Below are 23500 nucleotides of genomic sequence, written 5' to 3' on the forward strand. Positions count from 1 at the left end.
TTTCATTATATCTCAAAATCTCAAAATGTCTAAGACATTCCAAAATACAAGGGGGGAATCCAAAATATGGCTCCCAAGCCTTTTGGATAAGGGAAACTGACTGTTATCCTACAATGCAGTTACAGACTCATAACCAAGAATTGTGCATCCACAACTGCTCTATATTCTATTATACAATGGCCCTATGTTACCATCATATATGCTTCCTAAAACTGTAACCCAATATCATCTCCTGGTATGTCTTAGTAGCCACAGAAGCTGTTGCGAGTGATGGAGATCAATTCTGTTGATGGATCAGAGTAGATCAGGATGGCATTTTCAGCTACCTCCCACCAGTGATCTGCTGTATGATGAAGAACAGGGGCCATCCTATTGTGACTCAATCCAGTCCTCTATTGCCTGAAATGATTTATGGTGGCTAAGGTTCACTTACAGATGGCCCTCCATATCTATAGATTCAACCAACTATGGCTTGAAAATAAATTTGGGTGGGGGGACGGGACACTTCATTTTGCTATAAACTGTGTATTAGATTCATGCGTAGGCATGCCCTGTTGTAGCTCCCCACCATTTCACAAATCCTCAAGCTCACTCTGGCACTGGATGTTCATCATTTTATGTAAAGGACATAATTTTGCTAGACAACCGCATATAATATGACAAGAGCATTCACAGGTTTTGCTATCCATGGAGGTGGTCCTTTAATATCCCATTGGATATTGAGGGTCCACTGGACACATTCATAATAAAAGTTGATAATGTAGGATCTCAGTCTATATTTTTAATGATGCAAAATTGATTTTACATTAGAGCCATCTTTATATAACACCATATTTCAAAGCATATGACCTGAAGATACTGGGCTGTAGATTTCACCCTACCATATATCCTTTTTAGCTTCCTTGCAGCTGTAATCAGATATTAATGTATAGACAACTGCAGTGCGTGGCATTCAAATTGGGATTATTACCCACAGCTAATCAAGGGAAATAAATTGCATCAGTCCCAGCTGAAAACCACAGGCTATCTGATTAAAGCAACACTTCATACAAATGTTATACAGGCAAGCTGACTTTACAAACCTCATTAAGTTAGGTAGAATTTATTTATGATGAGAATTACACCAGACAGCAATGAACACCCTTCCTTATTAAAATGCCCTGGGCAAAAAGATTGCAACGTTAGCAGTACACAAGCCTATCTAGTGAGCATGTCCTAGAGTTGAAGTACCACCACCAGAAAAGTAAAGGGAAGATGGGCTTTGGAGGAGGATCATCAGGCATATTACTATGGCAAGAAATGCTTTCTTGGCCATTCAGGTTTGAAACTATCTAGGCCAATGGTTCTAAACCTTTCTAATGCTGTGACCCCTTAATGCAGTTCCTCAAAATGCAAAAATATTTTTAAATGGACAGTAGTGAAGAAAGGCAAGCAAATCACAAGAGGACAAAAAGAAGAATGAAGATGTGTTCACTTTACATTTTAGGATGTAGTTTTTTTTTATTGCCTCTCTCCTTAGCATTATGTTCCACTGCATTTGCAGGCTTACTTGTAACTTATAACTGACACAGTTTTTTCAAACTGCCAATTTGTTTCCAAGGAAGAAAAATAAAATAAAAAACCATTAAGAAGAGCCTAGCTGACAAAGGTCAAAATCCAGTTGATCCCCAGACAACAGGAATTAAGAGGAAATTGGCAAGTCAAATCTTATCCTGATTGAATGGATGTATTCTAGACAAAACTAACAGCTGGACACAGGTCAACATGATTCAGCAAGGCTATCTTTAAGGTATGTACATACTTTAGTGTGTGCATAGATTATGAAATGGGCCACCATCATCCCAAAAAGCTTGCAACATTTCAAAAAAAAATCATAAGCATATCTTTCATACTCATCCACACCCTGTTCCTCAGTTGCTCCCTGGATTTGCTAATATGTGTTTTGAAAGAAATCTATTTTCCTTGTAGTCTCTCTTTTCTGGAAAAACTTCCTGTCTGTTTCCTATCCACCTCCATCTCTTTTGCCATCAATAGCCACGAGGGAGAGGAGGGGAAACTGAACTGTTTCCTCCACCTGCTCAAGAAAGCAGAAAATGAGGAAGGAAGAGAGAAATTACACTTTCAGAAACCCTCACAAAGGTCTGTTTGCTAAAAATGGAGTCCAGACAAAAATTAACATCTTTGTTTGTTGAGTCCAGTTGAGGGAATTCCATGCTTGGAACTCCCGGCATATCTTACCATTGGCCATGTTGGCTTGGACTCATTGGAAATGCAGTTCCAAAACATTTGAAGGGCCACATGATTCCCCAGCCCCACTAAACTGAAAAGCCTGTATCTTCTGGGCTTTGCTCTCCATTCTCTGAAAATCATCATATCCAGGCCTAACACTTGGTCATGAAAGATTTAGCTGCAAATCTAAACCAAGCCTTGGAAACACAACAAATGCACACTGCTCCCCTAATTTGCAACATTAACTATTATATTTTTCTTTAAAATACAAAAATGGCACTCATTCAGTAGGGCAGCAAACCCAGTGTAGGTTTACAAGTTGTAGAGGAGTTATTCACTGTACTGAATTTATTTTTAGGATAGTGCTCAGTGCCATTTAAAGTTCCTTGAAGGTGCCTTTAAACTCAGATTAAAATTAAGGGCAGATTCACTGACATGTAAACCACCAGCCGCTAATGGAATATATGCTAAACTTAACCATAGTTAGCATTTGAACAGATTAAGAATTTGGAATATAAACAAAGTAATGGTGCTGGCATTTCTGGTTTTCCTACTCCGTTTTTTTACAAAGGGTGTCTGGCTTTATACATTTTTCCTGCTGAACATTAAACATTCAGATGTAAAGAAATATTAAATACTAAAGTCACAGTCATCCAAGCCATTGAATTTCTCTGTAGGAACACAGCTAACACAGTTGACAAGGAACACAGCTAACAGAAAGAGAATCAATTAATTGCAAGTATGGCATTGGAGAAGAATTCTACAGAATCAAGCCTGAATTTTTCTTAGAAATACAAGATGACAGAACCGAGGCAGTTACATTTTGACTATATTATAAGGTGATGTGCATCAAGGAAAAATCCCAACTCAGTCATGAAATTCACTGGTTGACATTGGGCAAATCATATTGTTTCAATCTCAGGAGGGCAAATCTTGCCAAGAAAATCCTGTCAAAGGTTTGTGTTAGGGTTGCCATAAGTTGGAAAGTCACACTTTTTTGTTAGAGGCAAACAAAAAAGTAGAGAGATGTAGGGACAAGTGAAACCATATTATGGGAGAACAGCTTCAATCTTGGAAGCCATTACTCTTAGAGTGGGAAGGCAGGTGAAGACCTGGATACTTTGAGGTCTCTCATTCTTTGGGTCACCAAAAATTGAAGTCAAATGAATGACAAACAAGAAATACTGCATTAAACATTTGTGACACTCATTTGTATTGCCTTGAACTTTTTACCCATTATTTTCCCATGCTGAAAAAAGCCATATCTGTTCAATTTATTTTATTTTGCATATTTTTAAAATACATCTTCTATTCATGAGCGTTCAAAGCGATTTATATTAACACTATAAAAGATAAAGCAAGAGAATTATGAAAAAGTAGGTAAGGGAGAAAATTTTTGAAAGTGACTTGGACCGCAAGAAGATCCAACCAGTCCATCCTCCAGGAAATAAAGCCCGACTGCTCACTGGAGGGAAGATATTAGAGGCAAAGATGAAGTACTTTGGCCACATCATGAGAACACAGGAAAGCTTAAAGAAGACAATGATGCTGGGGAAAATGGAAGGAAAAAAGGAAGAGGGGCCATCAAGATGGATGATTGGTATCCTTGAAGTGACTGGCTTGACTTTGAAGGAACTGGGTGTGGCCATGGCTGACAGGGAGCTTTAGCATGGGCTGGTCCATGAGGTCATGAAGAGTCGGAAGCGATTGAATGAATATACAACAACAAAAGGTAAGATTTTTAAAAGTTACAATAAAACAGAATCCTACGAAATCCAGGAACAGTGTACAGGCAGTCCCCAGTTATGAACAAGATAGACTCAGTTGGTTTGTTTTTAAGTTGAATTTGTATGTAAGTCGAAATAGGTACATTTTTTATGTATAACTTCAGTCAAAAATATACATATATTAGCTTTGGATAGTATAGGGAAGGGTTAACACCCCTGTGTTGTTTACTTTGCTGTCTGGGTCCAGGTTCAGAAGATTTCACCTCACTTACTGTCGCTTTGATAATTGGATTTTGAAAAACTTGGCTTGTTGGGGAAACAAGGATTGGAGACAAGCATCAATGGAGACATTTTTCCCCCCATGATAACTCTTTCAGGGGTGAATTTCCCTTCCTCTCACTTCCTGTTGTCTCATCCCCGTTCCTAATTATTAGTCGTTTGAAAGCTCAACAAAATAATATTTTTACCAGGTGTCTAAAGATCAGCCTAATTTGTTTGCAAAGAGAGCTCTGCAACTCAAGAGTTACTATGAAGGTTCCCATCAAACCCAAGTCTCTTAATAGATGCCTTCCATTCATGTTTAAAGGCACTGAAACCTTATCAAATGGCAGTGGAGGAGTATCAACCAACGGAATACACCCTGCAGACGATAGGAACAATATTTTACAGCTATTGTTCCAGTTAGCTTCCTGCAATAGTCATTTCAGGCTGGAGACCAGACTAACAGTCCCAAGGCTTCCTTCCCCGCATTCTCACACTGCGCAGCCTACTGTGAAAATCAAAGAGAAATGGTTACTAAGTAAAGAAGGAACCAAAATAAAGTAATGCTTGGTATGCTGCATTCTTTTGAACTTGAAGCCATGGGACCAACATTTCCTATTACAAAATGGGCCAAACGGCCAAACTCAAGAATTTTTACTTAGGGTCAGGGGAATATCTCTACGTGGCATATTAAACTCAATGCTAAAAACATCAGAAAAAATTCAAACAACTCTTTTTGAGAGGGCAAGCTGGGATACGTGCATGATTTACATGCTTCAGCTGACAATTGATAAGAACTTAGGAAGCAATCTTGAGGCTCGATAGCAATTAGTGCTTTCCAGTAAAGCAAGTGTCAAAACTCAGTTCATAAAACAAATACAAAATAGAGCAGATCAGCTGAAAGCTTTACTAAAATTGTTTAATTTCATTTTCTGAACACAGTTTTGCTTCTTAAGAGTTAAACAACAATAACAACAAGTAAGCCTGAAGACTTCTTTTTTGTTTTGAATAAAGCCATTAATGTAAATAATCACACCAGCTGTCTGGAGCAATGAGACATAACAGGAAGCGGAACAGCCCAGAAATAGGATAAAATAAAGCGGGATGTAACAAAAATATTTAGGCAATTTCCATATTTGTGGCTGAACATGCCCACTGATCACACTTTAAATACCAAATTTAATTGGACAGCTTAAGTTAGGAATCCTCAATCATTCTTAATTTAAGATCCATGCAACTTCTGCAGAGTGTCAGCCACAATCTGACCAGCTGTTTCACCCCAGACTTCATACTTCTGCCCGCATTGCTTATTGACATATGGTGACTGCAAGTCAAATAGAAACTAGTGGGCACCTGCAACAAAATACTGCAGTGTCAGGTGCTCGTGATCAGGTTTCTAAGCAGCCAGAAGTGTCCTTCTCTTCTGAAAAACCATGGCATCTTCCCACTTCCATTCACTACCATTACTATTTTATTTTTCACTTCTGCAAACTATGGAGTACCTTCAGGCCTCCTGTTACTACCCTATTAAGTGTGGAAGGTACCGTTTTGGCTGCATGAAGATCTAGACCAGTGGTTCTCAACCTGTGAGTCGCCAGGTGTTTTGGCATACAACTCCCAGAAATCTCATCCAATTTACCAGCTGTTAGGATTTCTGGGAGTTGAAGCCAAAACATCTGGGGAAGCACAGGTTGAGAACAACTGATCTAGACCTAGAAAACAACATTGTAAATGGAGGTATATCTTTACAAATGAAACAGTGTTTTCAAAAACTCTGATTTTCCAGGTGTCCTGGACTTCAAGTCCCAGAATCCCTGACCATGACAGGTGAGGCTTCTGGAATTTGAAGTCCAAAACTCCCATAAGAATAGAGTTGGGGAAACACTGTTAAGATATTATTAAAAGGGAGTAGCATTGAATGGAGTGGACATGAAGAGACATTAGAAAGTTATCATGGCACATGGTGTTCTTTTGTTCAAGTCCCAGACTTATTATTTATTTATTTATTTACTATATTTATATCCCGTCTTTCTCGACCCCAAGAGGGACTCAAGGTGGCTTACATGATCATTATCATAATGATTGACTTTATTACATGTCAAACTCATAGCAGTAACTCTGTGAACTCATGGGGTTATAGAGTGAAGAGTACATAAAGCTAATGAGACAGGAAAAATGCAGCAGAATGAGCAATTGAATACACAGAAAGGCACAACAATTCTGCTACTTCCAAGCATCCCTTGAGCTGACAAAATACCTTCTTGCAACCACCAGTATTAGTACATCAGCCTGCTCCACTTTGGTGACCTCCAGATGTCTTCTTTTATGTCTTATCTCCAGCCAGTTCATGGGGCCTTGCATCTGAGTAGACAAGTACATGACTGTACTGTAAGTTAGTTCCTACTAAAAAATGACTTTGGCTGTGACTGATTTGATCTATTTATTTCAGCTGATCTTGCCATACTTTTAAAGTAGCATAACAGGCAAAAATCAGCAAGTAATGCATTTTCCAAGAAAATGGCAATATCATCCACTATGGAAGGGAACCTGTGTCTATTACATCAATTCATGATTTCTGTATTAATTGTATTTAAATATATTTAGGTCATACCTGGTATAATAACCCTCCCTCAATACATAAAATATTATAATTCACTGTTCTAACAGATGAAGAATCCCTTTTATGTAATGCAGCATTCTTAAAGATAGAGTTAAAATCATCAGATAGTATTAAACATGGTTTGCTCTGGAAAAATCAGATCAATCTAAACAAAGGGTGGACTATATAAGAGGATGTCCTCTGAGCAACAGGAAATGTTGTACCCATCATTATAGTTATTGGTGTAGCCCAAACTGTTTAATTTCATCCCTGCCTAATGCATGAAAGCACTTAGCCTAAAGAGTGATGCAATCTTTTAATTCAAATTTAACATCTGCCTACACAAATCTTTGGCAAGAAGCATCATTTTCAATTATGGGGGCAAGGGCTATTGTTTATTCCACCTCAGCAAGCAGGAAAAGCTGGGTCAGTGCTGGCTGGGGTTTGAACCTTTTAACCTTCTATACGCAAAGTATATGCTTTGCTGCTGCAAGCTATGGGCCTTCCATATAGGAAATATGGGCATGCTTTAGATTTAGTTTTCACCTGCACATTGGTCATAGTGGAGTGTGAGAACCAGCTCAACAGAGTGATGTTACCTATCAATACACAGTACTATCTTGCAAACCTCCAGTTAAACATTTACATCTAATGCATGCTTAACCAGCAAACAACCTCTTGTATCAAGCTCTATTTTGCATGCCTGGGCAAAGTGGGTGACCTTAATCTCATGTATGAAGGTAACAGGACTACATGATATGGTATAAGACATTGACAGTCTAGGTCTACTGACTGCAATAGACTGGAGATTCCATCTGAACATTAGGAAGAACTTCCTGACTGTGAGAGCTGTTCAGCAGTGGAACTCTCTGCCCCGGAGTGTGGTAGAGGCTCCTTCTTTGGAAGCTTTTAAACAGAGGCTGGATGGACATCTGTCAGGGGTGCTTTGAATGCAATTTTCCTGCTTCTTGGCAGGGGGTTGGACTGGATGGCCCATGAGGTCTCTTCCAACTCTATGATTCTATGACTGTATGGTTTCAACAGTCTACAACACTGCTTCTTAAACTGTGGGTCCCAAAGTCAAATAAGGTCCCTTTAGCTCTCAAAGTTGAGGTCAAAAAAAATCTGACAACAGTAAAGGGTTTCTGAATGCACCTAGTAGCTGCTTTTAGATATTTACACAAAAGTGTTGTGTAGCATTTACAGTGGATGCTGCAGAAGATGCTTCAGATGTACTTCATAAAAAGGAAAATCATCCTGTTTAGCAACCCCTGCAGATGCTGATTTATTATCAGTAAATGTTTGATTTTTATACATATTTTATATACCTATATACCTGAGTGATATAAAAATAATTGAGCGAAAAGGGATCGCCATTGGAAAAGTTTAAGAAGTCTATACCATATAAATGCTGCTGCAAGCTAATGCTAAGCTAACTACTGGACAAATATCAACTGATGCTGATAGATACATGCTTTTGCATTACACAGAGCACCTTGTCAGGGAGAAAAACAATGTCAAAACATCATTTGCAGTTGCACGCAAAGCAATAAGGGCAAGATGTAAACTCCTCCGACCCTTTCTCAGGGGAAATCCCTATTCATTTCCCCAACCTTTGCAAACATAATATGCACAAATCTTTCATGTTTGTGATTATGTGTGTATTAACTAACAGTGTTACAGATTACTATAATGACCAATAGTAAACTACAGATAATGGGAGAAACAGATTGGCTTTGTGCATAATCCTGCTTAGGTGAAACCTTTGGATGACGCAGCTACTTTCTAAATGCAATTGTGCAAACGTGTTTTCCACATCAAATTGAGATATGCTTGCTCCAGCATGGAAATCTTTTGTAATTTATAATCTCTGGTATTTTAATTAGTATTAAAACTCTTCAGGCCTAAATAATTTAATTGGCTTTAATTAAAAAGTTTTATTTTTAGATGTATTCCTTACCTTTATGAAGTAATGTGGCTTTTTTTGGACTTTATTGGCTGCTTTGGTAACATGTTTATTTTATTTATTACATTTATGGGTTTCACCTCTAAAAATTTTAACAGGGTGATCCTAACTTAAAGATGTGCTGGCTCCAAGGGGCTAGAATTCATGTCTTTTGACAACATTGTCATTTCATTTGACAACAGAAACTACCTTGGTGTTTGCGTGCTTGGGAATTGTGCAATACTCTTGATTCTGTCCAATAAACACTTGTGGGAAGCTATTTTATAATGAGTCCATCTGCTGGTCAGTCTAGTCCAGTATAATCATCTCCATCAGTAAAGCCTGTCTAGGGTTTCAAGCAGTATTCTTTCTCAATCCTTACCTGGAGATCCCTAGTATTCATGTTCAAATGGCTTTAAGTTACAGGTGGGTAGATTTCAATTTAATGTTAGAAATAACTTCTTGACAATGAGGCCAGTTCAGCAATGGAACCAATTGCCTACAGAGGAGATAAGATCTCCTTCTCTGGATGTTTTCAAAAATAGGCTGGACTATCTAATGGGGATGGTTTAGCTGGAGATCCTGCACTGAAGGGGAGAGCTGGATTCAATTGACCATAGGTTCCCTCCCAATGCTATTATTTTATGATTGTGGTGGTTTCCAATCTAAGTAGGGCTGGGCTTTAGCATAGCTGGTTAATCACCAGCTGCAAGAAATCTTACAAATGGAAAGGTTGGCAGTTCAAAGCCTGGGTCGGGGTGAGTGCCTGACCTTCAGCCCAGCGCATGTCCACCTAAGCAGTTCAAAAACAGCTGTGAGTAGATAAATTAGGTACTGCTTAAGTGGGGAGGTATTTTATTGCACCACAAAAAAGAAATACCCAAAAATGATGATGATCAAAAGAAAGGAGGAAGTCTGTGATCAAGGGCTCTTTGACATATAATATGGAGCAACAGCACCTCCCTGTGGCTGGAATCGAGGACAACCTCCAGGACTCCAAAGTTGGGAAAATGTGTGTGTGTCCTGTCTGTTTAAAGACATTGAATATTTGTCGTGTAGTGTTCTTTGATACACCCTGAGTCCCCTTCGGGGTGAGAAAGGTGGGATAGAAATGCTATAAATAAATAAATAAATATTAATTAGATATGTTTCTGGCTAGTTTCCAAAATTAGATAAAGTCATATTTGCTCAGCCAAATTTCATTTGATCTTGGAAGCTAAGCCGAAGTTAGTACTTACAGAAATAGAGTTGGTATAGAGCTCGGGGGCCATCCAGTCCAACCCCCTGCCAAGAAGCAGGAAAATTGCATTCAAAGCACGCACAACAGATGGCCATCCAGTCTCTGTTTAAAAGCCTCCAAAGAAGAAGCCTCCACCACACACCGGGGCTCCCTTTTGGGCCAGAAAGTTCCACTTGAATGGGAAACTGCCATCAAATGGCAGGTGATGTGTAGGCTCTATTTCAAATAAAGGTTTTGGCAAAGCCACATTTGCATCTTCCCTTCCTTTCTATGGAATTCATAGGGTCACCATACATGGACAAACAACTTGAAGGCACACAACATACACACACACACTTGCTCACAGCAGTTTGGTGGATATGGGTATTACTATTTTAATACTCCACAATATGCTAGAAGTTTCATTGGGGTCAGAAATATCCCAACTTGAGGCACTCAGTGGAAGCTGCTTTTTTAAAAACAAAATTGCCCAGTTGAGGATAAAAAATGACTTCTTAAATCTAATGTTCAGAATTCCAATTTTCAAACAAAACAAAAGCAGTTCTTGAAATATGGATCAGCATTCTGTTGAGGAATGACAATACAACCTTGCTCCTTGCATGATGCTTTCTTGCTCAAAATGAGTCAGAAATATTTGCCCTTGAAATTATTTGCTACAAATCGCAGATAGGCATGTTATGCTGTTTTGGGAGACAGAGAGGGGAAGATAGACATGCCTGTATAACTTGTTGCCTTACAGGTGTTTGAGATTCCAACTCCCAGAATCCCTAGGCAACTTCCCCAATGGACAGCTGAAGTCCCAAACACCTGGAGGACCATAGATTGAGCAGGCCTCGGCTAGAAGAAATATTTAGCTGCAGCATGACATTTTGGAAGCAAAGGATTCCTGAAGTGGAAGGGTTGCTCTAGAAACCTCTAACATAAGGGTGGGAGTGATGCAGCCTTTCAAATGTTGGCAGTGCAACTCCTAACAATCAGCACCCATGTCTTTGCTAGCAAAGGTTGCTGATACCAGATTGATTTTCACCCATGTTTTTAACAGACTTGCACTGAATTGGAATGTGGTTTTAGCTATTCCTGCATAACAGTGTTAGTCTCAGCAGCATACTCAGAACTTACTGGCTGTTGGTGTTCCTGAAATTCCTGTTATGTTTTGCATTGCTGGCCGATGGCCCTGTATTGTTATCAGTCTTTTGCTTTGTACTTGGAGTACTTGTGTCCCCGTACTTGGCTTTCCTGACTTTCTTATATGATACTGACCATTAAAACCTTGATTCTGTTTTTCAGATTCTGACTTGAGATATATCTGCTGGATGTGTGAAGCTTTACTGAACGTCGCTGAACTGTCAGAAAGAGCCCCTTGCCCAAACATGTCACACTGGCAAAGAAAGACTTAAAAAAACCCAATTCTACAGGGTTTCGCTATTTAGAAGAAAATCCAGCAGCCACTGAATCCATATCCATCTGTATCTGGGGGAAAATGATATCTCTAGAAATTACCTAGGTTTTCCAGGCGATTTTATTGCATGTGTCCTCCAGAAGTTGTGTTGGAGGACCTACCAAATTACTGGAGAAGACACTTCTTCTCAAGGTCTTACAACAGAACACTGTGGATTGCTGGGACCAGAAGTCAGGCACTTTAATGATGTTTCAACATGACCATCTTTGACAGCCTGGCTTACCTGAAGACAAGAGCTTGTGTGTCCGCAAGAAACTGATTGCAAGACGCATGATGGATGCTTTGTCCAGGTGTGAGCTGATATTGTGAGGCAAAGGGAGTTCATGGGCCAGCTCATAGAAAACCTCAGTTTCTTTGCTTCTTCTGCACCTTGCTGCATCCCTGGACTTCTCCTTCCTCCTTTCAGAGCTGCTCCTTGTCAAAACAGAAGAAGAGAAAGAAAGATCTTGAGATATAATTTATATTTCAGCAGAACAAATACATACAAAGGTCTCTCTCACCCACCACAAAAAGTGTCAGTGGAGTTTCATAAAACTGTGGTATAACTTCAACAAGTATAGCTGTACACACAATATAAAGCATGGTTTAATTTTAAAAGAGCAAAACAAAACAAAAGCATTCCACCTTAGAAAAGTTACTTATTTGAATATGAACCTACTCTCATATTTCTCAATCAGCATGCCAACTAGAGAATTATGGAAATTATGCAAGTATTTCCAAGCACTACTGGCTGCTAAGTAATCTTAATATATTTTGGTTGATGTTATGATGTTTTATGTATAGTGTTTGAATGGTTTTAATTCATTTCTATATGTTACTAATTTTAGTTAATGTCATTGATTGATTTGTATATATGTTCGGCATTGAATTTTGCCATGTTGTACACCGCTATGAGTCCCCTTCATGGTGTGTGTGAGAGAGTGGTATAGAAATGCAGTAAAATAAATAAATAATAGTAAGATCACTTGGCAACCATACAGGTTGTATATGCCTATGTGTGTGCATGCATGCACTAGTTTGTTCCTTTTTAATGTTTCCTGGCTTTCATGCTCCTTTTAATGGTTTATCCTATCATTTTACAATGAGGTTGCATTCTACGGTTGTGTCATTTTGCATTTTGGCTCCTGAACCTGAAACTGAAGGCCAGACTAGAAATGCTGTCATAAATCATACTGGAAGAATTCCTTGCAAAAAATGAAAAATTGGACCTGGGCTAGATCTTGTTTTCATGTTGTTACAGAAAGTGTGTGTGTGATTACTGCTATATACATAGTTTGAGCAAGAACAAGTTGTGGCAGAACAGGTTAGCGATGCCTATCTTAAGTGTTTTGCTAGCTTGGAAGAGGCCATGCGTCATCAGTGTAAAGGAGTTCACTATTTTATCTTGTCTGTTTAAAATCTCATACTACTCCACAGGTCAAGAGATAGGAGACCTCCCGTCTTTGGCCTTGTTTTTGTGGCCTTCGGCTCCATTTACACGAACCATTTAATGCAGTTCAAATTTAGCTTCAAACTGTGGTGGTCAGGCAACAAACTCCCACAAAAGCATGCAAGAGAAAGCCCGTAAAGAGCATCACTGCTCTACGGTTTATGTAATCACCATCCGAGCCTCAAACTGGTTCCAGGATTTCCTCTGTAATCATATGCCCAGTGAAACCACTTTCTTCAATACCGGTTTGAAACTGCATTAAATAGTCAGTGTGGATGGGACCAAAGAAAAGAGGAGTAACAGCAAAAACATTCTGTTTTGGCACTATCATTTCACAGATTAATACTGAAAGATATGTGGTCAAGCAATATCAGAGTGTGATCAAGATGGCAAAACATATTGATACAGAAGAAAGCACAAATTAGGAGATGTTGCAACAGTTCATTTTTGTCGGCGCCCATAGAGAAGAGTATGTGTACACTGTAAGATTAATGCATTTGATACTTGCTTGGTTCAATGCTATGGAATCCTAGGAGTTGCAATTTGGTGAGGCACTGGGACTCTTTGACAAAGGAGGCTAAAGATCTAATACAAATACAACTCCCACAATTCCATAACATTGCACCAAGGCGTGTACAGTGGTGGCAAACTGCATTCATTCTACTGTGTAGATGCACCCCAAGGGCCCTCCATCTCCTTTCCTCTCCAGTGTCCATGCTATTATTATTATTATTATTATTATTATTTTACTTTGAACTTAGTTTGGCTGAGAAATTTGGGTCATATTCAAAAGAGTAACATTTCCTTGGTGAAAGGATATTTTGCATTAGGATATTCATCTCTTTCAGGATTAAACTATACACCACATTATAGTAAGATGAGGAAAAAGGGGGAAGTGGGATTTTAAAAGCAGTTGAAAAGGTGGGATGACAGAGGATTAAACCTGAGGATGTCAAAAATGTTGAAGTAACAGCTCAGAATTAACTTCCTGTTCTTTCATCTCATATCCCCACAAGAGGAAGACAGTAGTACATATTTTACACAGATGTTTCTCCGTGGAAAATATATATTTCATATATCTATTCTGTGTCTTCATACTTGAATTGTGGCTAATCAGAAAATGACATTTTCTTTTTCCCAGCCTCCCCCCAATATATCAGTTGAAATACAGTGGGTCCTTGGTATTTGCTGGGGATTGATTCCAAAACCTGCAGATGCTCAAGTTCAATTGTATACAACATCATAGTAAAATGGCGTCACCTATTTAAAATGGTAAACAAAGTTTTGCTTTTGGGCGTTTTCCTTTCTGGAAATTTTTCAAGCCTTAAATGGTAGAATCTGTGAATACAGAACTCATGGAAACAGAGAGTGGAATGTGTAAAGATTTATAACGTCTGTTTGGGAATTCTATCCCAAAGGCGTTACAAAGAAAAATTAAGAGAAAATAGTTCTATCAACAAATAGTTATTTCTTCATCAGCCAACCTTCTGACAAGTACCTGACATCCAATTCTAAGAAGGAACAAATGTCCTAGAATGTGCAAAATACAATTTCCTCTGTAATTGCTCCCCTAAATACCTTTTGCCATTATGCATGCATATGGCATTGAATATGAAACCTCTAATAGCATCACTACCATCACCAAATATTTAGAAAAGGCTAGGTGTTTTAATCATGATCTGTATCAGATGATAAGCAATGAAGAGCTGAATCAAAGAACTGGGATAAGAGATGTAGTCAATAAAATTTATGAGACAAAAAGATGGACAGGGCATATAGCACGAACAAGAGACAACCGATAGACATGTCAAATAACAAACTGGATAACAAGAGACCACAAGTGGCACTTGGCAGACCTCTTACTCGATGGGATGAACCAATGGTTAAACTATTCATCCAGAAATGGAAAAGAAAAGCACAGGACCGTATATTTTGGCAAAAGGAATGGATTGATGACAAATTGGATAAGATAGGTTGAGTAGCCCTTATCTGAAATACTTGAGACTGATCTTGGAATAATTGCCTATACATAGGCAATTGAATCTTGTAAGCCGCTCCGAGCCCCAGGGGAGTGGCGGCATATAAGTCCAAATAATAAATAAATAAATAAATAAATAAAGAGATATCATGAAAATGGGACCCAAGTCTAAAGATCATTTATGTTTCATATACATACCTTGTAATGATAACTTGAAGGTAATCTTATACACAATATTTGTAATGGTTTTGTGCAGAAAATAAAGTTTGCCTATACTGCACCATTGGAAAGGAAAGGTGTCACTATCTCAGCCATCCATATGGACAATTTGGGTTTTTGGAATTCTAGATAAAAGATAATGTGTATACCAATGAGATTAATGGAAGAAGCTAAATTGTCCAATTGAGATACTTGGTTTACTAACAGAGAAATTACACAAACCTGCCTAATAAATACACAGGGAGTCATGATTTCAAAATGAATTCATACATATTCATTCAACTGTGAATAGAAGGCATCCTACCAGCTGTCCACAACTCCTATGATTCCACAGCATTGAGTCAGGACAGTTAAAATGGCGTCAAACTGCACTAATTCTACAGTATAAGTGCAGTCAATCAATAATTTTATAAGTCATTTTTCCAGTATGACTGGGTCTCAAGGCTGCTTATAAAACAAAGAAAGTTACAAGTAATCAAGAAACGGGAGTGCTGTAAATGCCAGACAATATTCAAAGGAAAGAATCATCAAAAGACATCAACCAATTTAAAATATTATAATTCTCTAAACAATGTATTCAGTCTTAATTATGTCAACACAAACAAACAACCACAACTGAATAAAAGAAGGATTTATTTTGGAGATAAACAAACATAAAACATCCAAGTCAAAGTAATTTACCCTGTGCCTTTGGGGATACTGCAGGCCAAAAACCTACAAGTACATTTCCTGTAGAAACAAACCATAATCCGAACCACAACAGTTTAACCACAAACAATATGCAAGGTGTACAATGTACCTCTCAAACTAATTTCTTCAAGCAACAGATTGTTTGGTGACTTCAGCATGCTTTTCATGTTCATAAACTACATTTATGCTGTTTGAAAGAACCAACACCCCCGAAATATGGTATTTGGGAGTCTTGTTCATTCAATCTATATAAAATAGAAAATCCTTTAACCCTCAAGGAAGGAACATCTCTTACAATAGAGAACACCTGCCACCCTTATAAAGGACAAGCTTTCTGATTCTCAAATTGATGTATGTGTATGAGCCTTCAAGTCAATTACAGCCATACCATGAATTTAATAAGGTTGGGCAAGGAATACTCAAAAGGTGGTTTTGCCAGTTTCTTCCACTGCAATATAACATACAGCACCTTAAATTAATTGGTTGATCATCAAAGTACTAAACAGAAGGTATTGTGTTTGAATTGTTGTGTTTGAATAAGACAACTTTGAAATCTTGACCATCCAATCCACCCTAATCTTGGTGTCAAGATGGGGAAAATGAAATTGAAGAAACAGAGAAAAAGGAAAGGAGAGGAAAGTAATGAAGGCAGCCAGGAGAAGAAGGGATAGCTTGTAGCACATAGTATTGAATCCAAGTAGGAACTAGGACTGACCCTGCTTAGCTTCCAAGATCAGATGGGATCTGGTGAGTTTAAGCCAGCAGTGCCCAATCTTTGGTTTTCTAGGTGTTTGTAACTCCAGTTCCTAGAAGCCTTTGCCAGCTTGTTCAATGGTCAGGAATTCTGAGAGCTGAAGTAAGTGGAGATGGAGAAATTACAACTGATGCTAAGAGCAGGCTGCTTCGGAGGATGGCAGAGTCTCTTCCTATGGAGGCTTTAAGCAGAGGCTGGATGGCTATCTGGGTTCCTGCACGGCGGAAGAATGTTGGACTGGATGGTCCTTGGGGTCTCTTCCAATTCTATGATTCTATACAAACATAAATTCCCCATCCTACCTCTGTTTGTTGTATTGTATAATGTTGGTTCATGCACCTCAAAGGTCAAGAATCTATAGTTAATTAGCTTGTCAGGAATAAATGCTGCTGTCAAAAGGTTTGTTATCACAACTTCAAATGTTAACTCGCAGAACAAGAATAGCATGTTTTAATGCTACCCAGAGATAAAGGAAAATATGCCTGGCTTTCTGCACAAATGGAAACCAGAGATCATATAACTACAGTTTAAGGGGGATATTTTCAGAGTTCAAGAGAACAACAACATGCTTCCTTATCCTGTGACATGCACAAACCATAGTGCTTATGCTCCCATCAATGTTTGGGAGGTACTTTGGAAAATCAATTAGTTACATTATACAACCCTCTCCCCAAAAAGGGATATATCCCTGTACTTTGCAGAAAATGCAAATGTGCAGATAATAGCAAATCCTATTGAAATGAAGAGCTTCTGGACCAAGAATACCATAGAAATGTACTAGAAAACCTAACAAATGCCCAGAGAGGATATAGTTTTTCAGAGGTGGATGAGTGAAACCACTGATACTGGTCTTGTGATTGTTGTAGTTATTGTAGTTATTTCTCTCTTAAAACAAGCCTGTCTTACAACACTTTTTTTGTCGTGTCAGGAACGACAAAACTTGCAGTTCCTGAGAAACTGCAAGTCGCTCCTGTTGTGAGAGAATTGGCCGTCTGCAAGGATGTTGCCCAGGGGACACCCGGATGATTTGACATTTTATCATCCTTGTGGAAAGCTTCTCTCATGTCCCCGCATGAGGAGCTGGAGCTGATAGAGGGAGCTCATCCGCCTCTCCCCGGATTCGAACCTGCGACCTGTCGGTCTTCAGTCCTGCCGGCACAGGGCTTTAACCCACTGTGCCACCGAAGGCTCTCTTACAACACTGAAAACAATATAATTGACAATTTAAAATGTAATTAAGCACAGAACGCAGTTAACTTTCCCCAATAGTTAGTAATCACTATGTCACATTTTGAAAAGTAACTCTTTAATTTCCTCTTTCTCAAATGTTGTCAAAACAGATACTTTTTGCTACTTAAAAATAAACATCTAAAGACAACAAGTCATTGGCCTGTGGTGCAAAACATAGCCTCATCCATGATCATGCAAACTCAGTATCTACAACCAAGTACAAGGCAACAGCACAAATGAAAACATAAGCCATGTTTGTAAAAATGTGATATCTCTCCTTCACTGTGCAGTGAGGCCACACTCTATAGCTCTAAAAGTAACTTACAATAGTAAGTTACTACTTGCAGTAATTTAACTTACTACTTATTGTAATTAGTAATTACTTATAGTAATATCTTACAAATTTGGTTTTTATTTGTATTACTGATCTATCAATACCACACTTTTCCCCACAGCATCCCAAAGCAATCTTATGGATATAATATGACTATGTAAAATAACAAAGTAAGGACTACCATAAGGCAAATTAAATGGGGGACTTACATGGCCAAACTCACCTCCTGTATGCACAGCATAATTTGATATCACTTTAACTGACATATTAGCTCCATTGTATGGAGTTCTGGGATTTGTTGTATGTTGTGGCATCAGAGCTCGTTGACAGAGAAAGTTAATCAAATCCCACAAATCCATAACATTGAGCCATGGAAGTTAATATGGTTTTAAACTGGTATAATTCTGCAGTGTGGATTCAATCTTAGTCATTCATATTTCATTTAGATGGATATTGGTTCCCTCCTCCTGCTGGATGGGATAGCCATACAACGTTCTCTCCATCTTGCATGCTATTTGCTCAACACACATTAAGAACACCAAATATGGTCAAGACTGAAGAGTGTTAAAGATAAGCAAATGCCTAGTAATGTACATGAGTAAATCTTAGTGATAGAACACATGCTGAAAAGTTTATACTCAATCTCTGTTGTCTCCCATGAAAGGAACCCCAGTCTCTGGTTATCTCTCTTGTTAAAGCATCTTAGTCCATGGTCTCCCCCATTGAAGGATGCCAGATCCTTCACATTGCACATTTGTAATTATGATGGCAGCATCCTCAACCAAAAAGTTCTAGTGTCTCCCCAAATTACAAATCCTAGGGCTCCATAAAATGAGCTCAACTTATGGTGGTGCATCTCACAGCATGAAAAAGAAATACAGGGTGCAAATACGCTACAGAATTATTGCAACTTGACACAGTTTTAACTGTCATGACTTGGTGCTATCAAATCATGGGTAACTGCAACACACAATTTATGAACTGGTAAGAAAAGATAACTTTGTAGGACTATAACTCCCAGGATTCCCCAGCTGGTACGAGTAGTGACAAGCAGCCAACTAGCCATGCATTCTAGAGGCTTGAGGAATTACAGCCCCCAAACAAATCTTTGCAAGCTTTGCCTATGGGTAAAAACATGGTGACTTATTGAACTTACTGACTTACAGGATCAAGCTGTTCATGTTATAGAAACTCATTCTCTCTCATTCCTGAGAGCTCCACATTCAGCTTGGAAGCCCTTTGCCCTACACTTTGACCACCCCTTTTGGTATGTACTTTTTAGAATATGTAAATAGTTGACTTATCTGCAGGAAGATCTCAGCAATGCAGGTTTAGCTTCTGGGTAATGATGTCCTACCCCCCAAAAGCAGTAGATAAGCTGTCAAGAATAAATGAGTGATCACTACAGTGGAAAGACAGCTCTCAGATTAGCATCTTGAGGCCCTCCATACACCAACGAATAATTAAAGACTAGTGCTCTGTAATATTCATACCTACCCAGTATGATCCTGACCCATATTTTATTATGGATACCATAAGTTCAGAAGATGTGAAGGATAAATTCACAAGATGTGAAGCAATAAGAATCCCCTCCAACATTTCACAGCTGAAAATTCAGATATACCCTTATTTACTCAAGTCTAATGCACCATCGAATCTAATGCATTTTCAAAACCATGAAAACCCCAAAAGTATTTACCATATTACATGAATCTAATTTGCACCCTAATTTTGGAAAGGTAATTTAGTCAATAAAGGTGAGCATTCGAATGGTGTAAATACGGTAAATACGATATAAGAGCTGGACCATAAGGAAGGCTGAGCAAAGGAAGATAGATGATTTTGAATTGTGGTGTTCGAGGAAAGTTCTGAGAGTGACTTGAACCGCAAGAAGATCCAACCAGTCCATACTTTAGGAAATAAAGCCCGACTACTCATTGGAGGGAAGGATATTAGAGGCAAAGATGAAGTACTTTGGCCTATTCATGAGAAGACAGGAAATCTTAGAGAAGACAATGAGGTTGAGGAAAAAGGAAGGAAAAAGGAAGAGAGGCTGACCAAGAGCAAGATGCATGGATGGTATCTTTGAAGTGACTCTGAAGGAGCTGGAGTCAGTGACGGCTGACAGGGAGCTCTGGCATGGGCTGGTCCATGAGGTCATGAAGAGTCGGAAGCGACTGAATGAATAAACAACAACAACAACAAATATGGTATGTGTCCAAGCAACACCACAGTGTGATCAAGAGGCAAAAAGCAATTCACGAATAAGAACACACAAAGTAGAAGAAGTTGCAGCAGTTTTCTTGTGCTTGAACCTACTGGGAAGGGCAAGATTCTGCCCTTCCTCTGTTCTTCCTCCTGCTGAGTTGGCAGAATGCGAATTACTTTTTCACTTTAAAATCAGCAGAAACTGAAATAAATTTAGGACAAAGGGGAAAGTGGCAGAAGGATAAAGAAACTGAGATGCTGTGTAGGCAGACGAAAAATGGGGTGATGGAGAATTAATCAAGACTGTTCTATCAGGACAGTTCAAAGGCATGTAATAAAAGAAAAGAGGGAGAGATAGTAAATTCATTGTGACATCAGATAGTACTTAATAGCATGAATCACTATATTGTCATAGTGGGACTGATTCATGTTCTTAAATACTGTATTATCATTTGAAATGGCAATTTCAAGCTACCTATGAAACCATCAGATAAGAGAAGCTGGATTTATTGCTTTATTGTTTGAATAGTTTATCATTCAGGTCTAACTTTTTCAAGGTGGCTCTCAAGGTATTGAATGAATGAATGAATGAATGAATTACACTATTTATATTCCACTTTATCTTCCCAGAGGGACAATATACATATGAGGCAAACATTCGATGCCTTTTACACACAGACATACATACAACACAGACAAAGATAAAGGCCTTCTCCTTTTCCCATCTTTGGTGTCTGGAGGTGATGCTCAACTCCGGCCATGGGGAGGGGCTCTTGTTCCATTTTTCCATGCCGAGGAGCCTGTTGTCCATAGACATCTCCGACTGTGTTGCCAGCATGTCTGCATATCTGCATGGGGTGCCCTTTTACCTTTCTGCCGAGGCAGTACCTATTGAGCTACTCACATTGCATGATTTCAAACTACTCGCATTGCATGATTTCAAATGGTCGGGAGCTCACCCCAACTCGCAGCCTTGAAATGCCAACCTTCCAGTCAGCAGCTTTCTTGAAGCTAGCGATTTAACCCACCTTTCTACCACGGCTATAATTTTGCTAGATTATAACAAAATTATAATATTATATATTCCAGTTAACAAAACTCATGTTCTAAAACACACTGACACCACTATTTTCTTAATAACAGCAATGGGCAATATAAAATTTATAGGCCAATGGCAAAAAAGAACAAGTTGTGTCATATGGTGAATTGGAGAGATATAGATAAATAATTGCTACTTGTAAGGACAAGCAATTGTCCAAGTGTACTGTACTGCAAAGTTTCTGTTGCGAGCCTTCAAGTTGTGCCTGACTTATGATGACCCTAAGGCAGGGTTCCCCAAACCTTTCAAGTGGAGGGCCAGTTCACAGCCCCTCAGATTTTTGGGGGGGTGGGGGGATGGGCTTAATTGCGTGTGGGCACATGTGCATGACAGCATGCCACATACCCACTGATGCCATGAACACACACACCCTGCCACTGCTTCCTAAAACACTCACCTCTGCCAGTCACGTACACACGTGGGGGAAATTACCGTGGATAGCCACATCCGGTTCGTGGACCATAGTTTGGAGATCCTTGCCCTAAAGCAAATCTTTTATTATGGGGTTTTCTTGGTTTGCATCTGCCTTCCATTGAGGCTAAGAAAGAGTGACCTGTTAAAGTCACCCACTGGATTTCCATGGCAGAGCAGGAATTTGAATCTTGGTTTCCAGAGTTGTCATCCAGCACTCTAGCCACTGTCTCATGCTGACTCTCATGTAAAGTAGGCTTTACCCTTATTACAGTTTGTTACTTTGGATTTCAATTGCTATAAGAGTATTATATCTGATTGCATTGCTTAAACATACTGGAAAGTTTTCTCGTTGATTTGATATGTGGAGTTATCATGTATAATGCTTTACAGAGAATGTCCTTCTGTTTGAAAGTATGTGTCAGACACCTGCCAGTCACTTTCTGGAAAATGGCTATTCCATCTAAGTCTTTTCTAATGATAACATATGCACTCAGGTCCCCATTCTGTTTCCAAGAAGGGAAGTGAAAGAGATATTCCACCCAACATGGTCATATTTGCATTGGTCGCTAAATGAAGTAGCACTTCCCTGTTGGTTTTATTCGATGCTACACTTCACGTTATGAAGTCCATTAAAATGAACAATAGCTTATAGCTTGTATATGTGTATATTACATACAGTGAGCCTGCAGTCATGTTGTGTCCTGTTATGTATTCAATAGGAAGGCCAGACAATCCTACCATCTTTTAAAAGTATACCTCTCCAACATGAATAAGGGATTCCTTACTTTGCTGCACCACAGGAATCACTATTAAGATTAAATTAACTTTGATTCATGTGTAAACACCCATTGCTTATCTCATTGTCTCCAGCTTGAAATAAATACAATGCGTTTTCAAGAGCCATTCTCTACAATTCTTGACATCCATAGTCTGGTTCTACACTGCCATTTACAGGCCCATATAATGCAGTTTAATGCAGTTAAAACAGCATTATATGGCAGTGTAGATCCCTCCATAGTCAGTGAGGCTAACTTGGATCTAAATAGTTGCAAAGAGCTACTTTTGAACTCACACTCTAAACTGATGATTTTCTACTCTTGCTCAACCCATATCTTGCAATCTCAACGTTCTGCATTTTTCCATCTATTCCTCAGTAACACTGGCTCACGGCAAGGAACGATGGAGCACTGAGTCCACAATATGAGTGATATTCTCTCATATTACAAATATTACAGAGGGGAAACGTGCAGAGTGGGCTCATGCACTAGAAGCTTCAACTCAACATTTACCATAAAATTTCATTTGACCCTTAAGGTTCATTTTTCTACTTTGTTCTAAAATATTGTGACAAAGGGAAATTGGTCCCTTAAAGGGAAAAAGCTGTGCATAATGCAGAGCTTGAAAATATTTTCTGGCTACAGCTCCCAGAATCCACAGTTGTGGATTCTGAAAACTGTGGTCAAAAATAGCAACTTTTTCTAAGCTCCCCTTCAAAGTGAGTGAAAATGTGTCTATTTGCTTGGATTTGAGTTCTACCTACTAATGCAGATTTTGTTGTAGCCTGGTCAGATTCTGAGTGCTCAGAAAATGAGGAAGGGGATGCTGGGATAGAATTAAAGGGCCAAGAGGAGGATAGTAGTGGCCTAGAGAGAGTTGTTTTGGAATCTTCTGGCAGTTCCCATGAA

The 23500-nt window shown here is 38.9% G+C and overlaps 1 protein-coding gene across 1 annotated transcript in view; it reads right to left on the minus strand.

Annotated features, from left to right (window-relative positions):
- EPAS1 (endothelial PAS domain protein 1) overlaps nt 1-23500 on the minus strand; it is a 121541-nt gene that overhangs the window by 45757 nt on the left and 52284 nt on the right. The window contains exon 2 of the mRNA XM_060754405.2: nt 11684-11874. Coding sequence (XP_060610388.2) covers nt 11684-11874 — 191 coding nt within the window. The remainder of the gene's footprint in view (nt 1-11683; nt 11875-23500) is intronic.

Source organism: Anolis sagrei, chromosome 1 (genome assembly GCF_037176765.1).
Source record: "Anolis sagrei isolate rAnoSag1 chromosome 1, rAnoSag1.mat, whole genome shotgun sequence".
Lineage (NCBI taxonomy): Eukaryota > Metazoa > Chordata > Lepidosauria > Squamata > Dactyloidae > Anolis > Anolis sagrei.